The sequence below is a fragment of the Aplysia californica genome, unplaced genomic scaffold (assembly GCF_000002075.1).
Source record: "Aplysia californica isolate F4 #8 unplaced genomic scaffold, AplCal3.0 scaffold00726, whole genome shotgun sequence".
In the NCBI taxonomy this organism is placed as follows: Eukaryota; Metazoa; Mollusca; class Gastropoda; order Aplysiida; family Aplysiidae; genus Aplysia; species Aplysia californica.
This window is the reverse complement of record NW_004797996.1, coordinates 37,426-47,276: the sequence shown is the minus strand read 5'-3', so window position 1 is coordinate 47,276 and position 9,851 is coordinate 37,426. Positions and strand designations below refer to the sequence as shown.

Sequence of the window (9,851 nt, the reverse complement as noted above, 5' to 3'; positions counted from 1 at the left end):
GGAGGAGAAGATGAAGAAGAAGAAGAAGAAGGAAGATAAAGAAGGAACAAGAAGAAGGAACAAGAACAAGAAGAAGGAACAAGAACAAGAAGAAAAATGTAGTTTTGTCCACCATGAACTGATGATGACCTTAAACATCCGAGGAGGAAGAGAAGTTGTAAACCTTGCTAGCCATCGCAGGTACCTGGCTAGCATTGTAAAGAGAGAAAAGTTAAGCAAATAACAGCAAGCGACTTGTAATGACCATAAATACCACCGCGCCATCTCCTTTCAGAAAAAGTTGTGCTTATCTGCCTCAACATACCGCTACCTCAGAAGTACAAAGTTCTATCTGCTCAGTACCTAGTTTTGAGAAATTTGACGTGAAAAATGTTGAGCTTCACATCACGTCAATATTTTTTCATGCAATTTTTAAAAATATCTTGACAATGACTCTGAATAATCGTACAATTTTGATAGAGCAGATAGAACATTTGGTTTCTGATCTCGTCGTCGTAGTATCTCAAGACGGCCAAAAATGTCAGATAGAACTTTGTAATTCTGAGGTAGCGATAGCGTTAGTTGGTCAAACCTTCTAATGGCTACGCGCTCTGACTAGTCGCACAACGTGTCACTTGAACACTTGTTTTTAAACAATCGCTCATAGTCAGCATTCACTCAAGTTGGGGAAACAGTGTTAACAACAGCTATTCTGAATATTCATTCCGTCAAACAGCTGTTCACATGCACAAAGCCCAAGATTTAAAAAAATATTTCACATGCACAAAGCCCAAAAGTGCAAAACTATTTTTATAACTTGCAATTTCTTAATTAATCTCTGATATCTGATACATGAGCTCATGAAATGATTTGTCGAAATTTAAATTTTAAATGTTAAAATAACAGCAGGAAAAGATACATAATGTATGTAATTTGTAATGTAAAATTGTTCAAAGAGTGAAACAGGATTTTTCTCTCAACTGAAACATTTTGCTTTTTTGGGCTTAAAACATTTGAACAGCTGGCAGATGATTTTTGGCATTTACCATTATACTAGTCACATGATCTACCACTCAAATATCTATGGACTAACGTGATGCCCAAAGTCCCCAATCAGTCACACCGCGAAGACATTCGGAAGAACTATTCTGTTCATTTCTAGTTGGTGTCATTTTTCATGGAATGTTTCGTTTTGGTAAGAGTTTTACTGCACTTGCAATACAATGAGGTTATGTAAGTGCCGAAAATTAGAGGTGTTACAAGAGAGTAACAAACACAAAAAAGAAGGAGGAGGGGATTGGGACGACAGATGTTTGATAGGAAAGAAGAAGCAAACTACACCAAAGCACCCACCAACCACCCACTTTCATGGAACATACGAAATCAGACATAACGTCGATCAGCTCTGTGGGCGCAAAACTTAGAAGAGAAGAAGGGAAGCGAACAGCAGAAAGGTAATAAAGGACAGCCTTTAAACTGCTTCATGAACATGCTCAGTCACGTACAAAAGGATGCTATTGAAAAACTTACATAAAAACGGATAAAAAATGAGCATTACTAAGTCATTCAAAAGTTTGAAAACGGCTCAAGAAGTTATTACTTGAAATCTTGAACACCTGAAGCATAATAAACTGCATGACATAGGATTTGTTATGTAAGAGCAAGCTCAAAAACATACAAATGTCTGTTTCATAAAATGCAAAGATTCCAAGAAAATATTTTTAGTATCAAATTTCAGACAGAGAAAAGTTAAAAAATATTTTTTTAAAATTAAAGATATTATATCTCACCAAGAAGTATAAACAGACACCAAAACATTCTTAACCTTTCAAATAATGATAATAGATGACATTTATACAGCACCATTTCCACGAGCAGAGTGCTCAATGTGTTTTACAACAGAACAAAAAAAAACATAGCTCCAAAGGAGACCCTTTCTCTCTCTCTCTCTCTCTCTCTCTCTCTCTCTCTCTCTCTCCCTCCCTCTCTCTCTCCCCCTCCCTCTCTCCCCAGTTTTACTTATATTACATTTCTACATTCATATTTAAATGAATCAACATGTATGTTCACCAGCAGAAAGAAGGCGTTTCTAGAACAATAAAAAAAATAGTTCCTAATATATGGAAGACAAGACATTTGAGTTTATATGAGCACGCCTTAAAAAAAATGTGAGAAAAATACCTTCCACTCATCAGACAAGGGATCAGTTCTACACACCACTCCCACTACATATTTTATAATGACTGTAACGAATGTAACGACCCACACACCCCTCAAATACCCTAAATACCCTGTGTATCCACATGTCATGATTTTGGTTACAACATGTATACAGTCTCGCATTAATACAGCGAAACAGGGGGGGGGACACAGAATTTTTTAAAGTTATATACAATTTTTTAAATTAAAAAAAAACGATTGGGACCTGAAAATTTGTGCACTTTGAACGTGTTCGCAATATACATGCTAGACTGTATACAGTAAACACATACATATATAAATATATGTGTGTATGAGTGTGTGTGTGTGTGTGTAAGTGTGTGTGTGAGTGTGTGTGTGTGTGTGTGTGTGTGTGTGTGTGTGTGTGTGTGTGTGTGTGTGTGTATACATATGTGTGCCTGTATCTTCATACAAAATACAATAGCCCTCAAGTCCAAGAGTGAGATACATGAGCATCGGCTTTCCTCTAGTGAGATCCATGTTTTCCCTCAAATAGCCCAGTTCCTCCTAAAGTGCCTTTTCCCTGTGAGATATTGCGTACAGACGCTACACTTACAAGATGTGTGGAAAAATACCAGTTGTACCATAGACGTTTCAACACCATTTCCAATTGAAGAGCGTTTTTTTTCCTCCTTAACTCAGTTAATTCCACTTTCATGGGTCCAAAAAAAAAAATCTGAAACAAAAATGTTCCATCAATTTATCCTAAATAATAGTGCTCCCCTGGTGTTAAATCCCTAAGCATACTCAACATTAGTTTTATAATAATATATACCAATGTCCTTTTTTGGAAGGGCACCCAGCAACAACACAAATGAACCGTTTTCACTCAAGTTGTGAAAATGAGTGAAAGTAGATCCATACTGTACATATAAACTCATTGTCCTTGCTGTTTTTAGTTTTCACACCTTTAGCAACAATATATAAGGTCATAAAAGAGAAAAGTAGGCCAACCCGGGCGAGACCCAGCAGAAAATCGTGTGACAGCGGTCACTTTTTTCTCTTTACAAAAGTGAAAGACTGAGCAGGGTTTGAAAATTTATAATTTGACCCCCTATAATTATAGCTGTCATAATGACGGACTCAATTCCAATTAAAATAGATTGTCGTCAAAAGTGGACTGAACTAAGTTTGGAAAAAAAAAAACGCTCTTCAATTTGTGACTTCCGCACCATCACCCCCACCTTCTATGTCAATAAAAAATAAATCAATCAAAAATCGAAACTACACGTCAAAACTGAAATTATGAACAAGAATGATGATTCTTCCATCACAGAAACACATTAAACATTATCTAGAGGAAGAAGAAAAAAGGAATAACTGAAAAGAAAAAAAATATATAACCATGACTAACAGAAAATGTCATACCATACACATACCAAACTCATGAAAATTAAAACATACCAATCAAACAATATAAATGAGCATAGAGATACATATCATACTCATATAAAGTAAGAGTGTATACAAACATTTAAAAAAATAAAATGACGGTAATGAAAAAGGTGGCATTAATGTATACTGTACTGAGAGAAGGGTGAAAAGTAGAGGAAGGAAAAATACAAACAAAAGAAATCAAAACAGATCAAACCACCTGTTTATGGGGGAATGTTTTTTGCTGAAGAAATAAAACAAAAACATCAGTGAAGCTGTGACATGTTAGTGTGAACAAATACAAAACAACAACAATAACAGCAACAACAACAACAACAATAGGAATAAGAACACTCTTACTACTGCTGCTGCTACTACTACTACTACTACTACTACTACTAAAAATAGATAGCATTGTAGAGCGCAAATCCCTGCTCAACAGCAAGCTCTATGCGCTTCACAATCTATACTATTACCCCTGCAGACCTGAGAGCATTCTGAAACAAACTCAACTTCATGGGAAGCATACAGTGCAAGCAGCCATTTATAGGCGCTAAAACACTAACATACTGACAAGATCTTTCGCTGTCTATGGCCGGGTACCCATTTCCACCTGGGTGAAGTGTAAAGTGCCTTACCCAAGGACACAACGTCGGGCCCGCGGCTCGAACCCCTGACCCCGCAACCTCATGATTACGAGTCCGGTAGCCTAACCACGAGACCACCGACGCCAAATGATAATGGTAATAATAGTTGGTCTGTCAATGTCACATTTTGTACATTTTTGGTACATCTAAAATGCTTTATTTTCACTTGCAAAACTTGTAAGCATTTGCATGCTCCTCTCTTGGCTTCAGGAGGCACAACAAATTAGTAACATAACTCATAAAAAAAAGGTCACATGAAATGAAAACAAAGACGTACACCAAAAATGGATAACAGATTACAATAAACAATAAGGGAAGGAAAGCTGCAAATAATCCTAACTATGTCATCGTTAAATTATCGTTTTATTACTGTTAAGTGGGTGGGGGTGGGGGATGGGGCAGGTAAGTAATTTTTTTTCTTCTTCAATTAAAAAAAAAATCTTTAAAAATAAAGAAAAGAAAAGAAAAAAAATTCATCCATCCAGAACTCAAATGCCCAGTCTGAAAGTGGAGTTCTGACTTTGAGGTTTCGTTTGAGTAAAGAAGAGCACACATCAACAAAATTATGATGATGATCATCATCTACCTCTTTCACCCTGCTACTGGGTTTAAGCCACCAAGAAAGGCTCCCCACCTGTCTCTGGGTGACCTGTTCATCATACAGTCGCAACATGTTGACAACAACAACACCGAACAAGAGATAAACTGTACAACAAAAGCATACCTACCAACATTTCAAAATGAACCCCCCCCCCCCCCCCCACCCAAAAAAAAGACTCAAAGGAAAAACCCCAAAACAACACAAAAACAAAACATGTCTTTACCCCCCACAAAGACCCTTCTCACAAACTCTTCTGCACACAGTGAACTGTCTTAAACTATTCTAAGCAGACATGCAATAATAAAGTGAGAAACGGTAAGGAACACAAGTACCTTTGACTTTTGGCCTTCATTCTATTTTAACCATCATTCGTTAATCCAGTCTTATAAAGTTCATAATCTTTCTAAAGGATATGTCAGTCTGTGAGAAGCAATACTAGAAAATAAACAATACATATTTTCTCGACACAAAAACGGACTTCCGTACTTATACTCTTGAAAACATATCTTCTCTGGGGATCTTTTTTTTGGTAGTTGTTTTGTGTGTTCTTCTTCATTTCCCTGTTAGAAAACATATTCTTTTAGTTTGTTTTTATCTTTTATACGTACTGGTTGGAAGCTATGCAAAAGAAAAGATAAGAAGTAAAAATCCTGAATATTTAACTTTCTAAGATGGCACTCTGATTTTAAAAGAGTAAAAGATCGTTGACAATAAGAATATTAAACAAGAGATATACTATACTACAAACACAAAAAGATAATAACAGAAAATCGTAAATGTTTAACTTAGGAATAAAATGGTACTCTGAAATAAAAAGGGTAAAAAAACGTTGACAATAAATATTACAAAAGAAAAAGACAGTAAGAGAGAATCCTAATTTTTTACTTATAAAAAAAATGATGACACTCTGAAATAGAAAGGATAAAAACACGTTGAAATTACAAAAGAAGACTATAATACGTGAAATCCCGAACGGTTGACTTCAAAAGAAAAGTCACTCTGAAATAAAAAGGTGAAAAAAAAAAAGGCGACAAAAATCTGGGCGACTCACCATAACTCTACGTCATCCTCTGGTCCGCAGCGACTGACCAAAAGCTTGATGAGTTCGCTGGTGTTCATACGGGTGTACGGGTTGGGGTAGCTTAGGAGAGCCGTGATGAAGGTCACAGCAAGAACCTGAGGGTTTATAGAAGCTGAGTTGTAGGGAAGGGGGGGAGAGAGAGACAGAGACGGTAAGAGAGAGAGAGAGAGAGAGAGAGAGAGAGAGAGAGAGAAAGAGAGAGAGAGAGAGAGAGAGAGAGAGAGAGAGGGGGGGGAGTATGGAAGAAAGAGACTGAGTGAGATAGAGTGAGAGAGAGAGAGAAAAGGAGAGACAGAGAGAGAGAGAGAGAGAGAACGACAGAGACACAGAAAAGAGGAAACATCAAGCAGCCTTGTATAAGAAATTGGGTAGTGAGAGAGAGAGAGAGAGAGAGAGAGAGAGAGAGAGAGAGAGAGAGAGAGAGAGAGAGAGAGAGAGAGAGAGAGAGAGAGAGAGAGAGAGAGAGAGAGAGAGAGAGAGAGAGAGAGAGAGCTATCAACAGAAAAAGATGCAGAGAGAGACTGAGCCTGAGAAAGAGACAATCACAAACACATACACACACAAATGCGCGCGCGAGCACACACACACACGCACACACACACAGACACACAAGAAAAGAAGACACAACCACCAGCCTTGCCTCAAAAATTGGGTAGTTTCCGAGACGGGAGAACTTCCTGTAGCGACACCACATGATGTTGAACTTGATGAAAAACTTGCCGAACAGACCCTGGGTTCAGAAGAGAAAAATGTACGTTTGGTTTTTTTTTCTTATAAATAAAACATAAATAAATATGCAAGTAAAGTGGTGAAAACAATATGTGTCAGCGGTGGTCTTGTGGTTATATACATATATTTATGTAAATGCATTGGGTTCACTACCGAAAGGGCAAGATTTGAGTTCAAACCCTATCACGGGCCCAATGTTGTGTCCCTAGGAAAGACACTTAACACAAATTTTCCTCACTTCACAACCCAGGTGGGAATGGGTATCCAGCTGTAGCTTGCCAGTTTGTGTTTGACAGCTTAATCTGCTGCTTGCACAGATTGAGTGCTTACTGGGGAGCTGAGAAGGTATCAAAGTGTTCTAGTGTTCACAGGGCTAATAGTTTAGATTGTAAAGTACATAGAGTTTGCTGCTGAGCAGTGATATTCAATATAAAACTACTATTTATTATCATTGTCATTATTTTTTTCAACTCTCCAAAAGCACTGTAATCCAAGGCAACTCAATGAAATCTTACAGTAAAGTCAGTCTTTGGAACTTTCTTACACCATATAAAGTCAATCCTTAAAGAAAGAAAGACATATATGCACAGTATTGTTATTATAAAATAATGACATGAGCTCCAAGGTATGTGAATATAACAGCTCAGAAACTGAAACGCTTCTGAAACATTCACTCCACTGGGGTTAACTGGTCTTATAAGAAAAGCAATGATATTAAAATCAATGTAAACTCTTATTTAATTATGACCATCATTATAACATCAAAGATGAGAAATTTCTTGACTCACCCCCAAAGCTCCGAGAAGAATAAAAGGAATAAGTTCTTGCAGGTGCCATGGTTCGTCATAGTCGATGGAGAACATGACCAGATGGTCGTTCCCGAAAGGATTAATGGAGCGCAGGATAAAAGCTGCGATCAGCGCACAGAAGAACGACCGCCACAGGGTTTTCAAGGGAAAGTAATAGCTGACCTGTGGTGGTGGGGAGGGGGGGGGGGGGGAGTAGAGCAAACAGACATAGTTCATAGTTTGGTTAACATTTCATTAACCCACTGGCATTGACCCATATACATTCTGGTAATTTGACAATGCTTAAAGATGTGCTGTTTGTGGGCCCTTGAAAAAGAAGCATACTTTCATTTGGCGCTCATATGACCTTATACAGTTTGCGAGCACCATAAAACCCTCTACTAAAACAAAAAAATACCTTCATTATTCATACAGGATTTTCCAATTGGTTTCTTTATCAAAATCTTAAAAAGGGGAGGCAACAACATGCATACTATGAAATGTGCAAATTCTGGATCGATGACAACAATTGGGCAAAGCCAAATTTCTGATTCGAAATATGCCACAACGTTGCCTTTAGTCTGTTGCTGATCCAAGATATGTAAATGCTATGAACTTAAAGAGTTAAAAAGGACATGCTATGTAAAACAAACTTCCGTCGTTTTCTTATTAAAAAAATTTTTTTTTTAAACTTCCAAATCCGCCCGCGCTAGCTCAACAATATGAGGGGGGGGGGGGGGGGGAGATTGTGGAGTTAAGAGATATCCATTACTTTCCACGGGCTACAGCAGGCAAGTACGACAGTGACTGAGATAGTGGTGATGCACCCTTTGTACAGGGGTGAGTAGTAAAAGTCAAATATATGATAAGATAACAATTTATTGATCGACACGGAAAGAAATTTGCTGTGGCATGGTGAATACATACACGCACTTGTCAACACACCCTCTCTCTGTTTCTATCATGCACAGACACATACACAGAAACATACACACACACACACACATTAACATACACAAATAGTCACAGGCAAATGGACATGCAAAATAAAGTTAATCTTGTATCTAGCGAACCTGAAAATGTCTGAACGGTTCGTAATGATGATGGTATAAATTATTCTTTTTTACACCTACTGGTTTTTCTCATGACTTGGAAAGCAGAAAAGAGACTAAACAAGTGACAAGTGTACTCACCTCCTCTAAGCTGAAGAGCACGCCACCGATGGGAGCACCAAAAGCAACACTAACACCTGCTGCTGAGGCTGCTGACAAAATCTGGGAACAAAACAGTGATGTTAAAAAGTCTGTTGCTGAGACAAAAATCTGGGAATAAAATAGTGACATTGGAATTTCTGTTCCTGAGTCGTAGCGAACAGCCAGTCAGCAAAACAATGACCAGATTTCACCCAAAAGCCAATTACTGAATATCATTGCTTGTTGGATGCACGCATGGGTATGACCCTGGTAGACTTAATTTTGACAAAAATCATATTTATCAACTTTTTCCTGGCAAGCAGCATCACCTTTGTAGCGATGCATTGTATAAAAACTATTAAAATGTGGTTGAAAAACTGTTAAAAATTAAAATTATAAAAATGTTGAAAAACTGTTGAAATTGTCAGCATTCCTCACCGCTGTCACTATTAAAAAGATCTCTGATCTCGTCACCATTCATTTCATTCATTTCCATGCACCAGCCGTGACATTCAAGTCATATTTTACTAATTACCTGACCGTAGAGTTAATTCCCTTGGCTGGCCTCCACTTTATTTATTTATTTATTTTGGGGGGGGGGGGGAAGAGTGTCTAATTTCGTGTTGTGGAAAAGACGCAACGCGACTTTGAAGACCTGATTTTTTAAATAAAAAGTTACTTTTATATGCCATTGTACACAGTAAGATAATGAAGATAATGGTAATGTCTATACCTTTACATCATACAAAATGTTTCTTTTGTTTTTCAAAGTAAATATTAAAACAAATGTTAATACATTCTATTTTCACAGTGGAAGAACTCATAATATCACTTTGAGCAAATTCCATCAATAAATCTAGTTTTTTAAAGTTTATTTTTAAACTTTAAAAAGTACATGCGACACAACAGCCTACCTCTCTTTTCTTGGCTTCGTTGCGGCCATACTTGGGGAAGAGATAGGAGAAGATGTTGCCACAGCAACAGGCCACGTGCACAAACGGCCCTTCTTTTCCCAGGCTGAGACCCGCGGACACGGCCAGCATCATGCCGACAGACTTGATGAGCAGTGTCCACTTGCCCAGGTACCCTCGGATGATGAAACCGCTCAGGATAGTTTTGATCTGAGGACACGCACAAAGTAAAGCCATGAGTAATAGTAATAATAATAAGGAGGAGGAGGAGAACTACAACAACAACAATGACAATAAGTATAATAATAATATTGAAAAATTAATAATA

The 9,851-nt window shown here is 37.6% G+C and overlaps 1 protein-coding gene across 1 annotated transcript in view; it reads right to left on the bottom strand.

Annotated features, from left to right (window-relative positions):
- Positions 1-9,851, bottom strand: part of LOC101850846 (H(+)/Cl(-) exchange transporter 3) — a gene marked incomplete at its 5' end in the record, with an annotated part of 30,976 nt that overhangs the window by 19,220 nt on the left and 1,905 nt on the right. Inside the window, 5 exon segments of the mRNA XM_005108838.3 lie at positions 5,873-5,997; positions 6,543-6,632; positions 7,420-7,602; positions 8,613-8,693; positions 9,527-9,733. Of these exon segments, the coding sequence (XP_005108895.2) occupies positions 5,873-5,997; positions 6,543-6,632; positions 7,420-7,602; positions 8,613-8,693; positions 9,527-9,733 (686 nt within the window).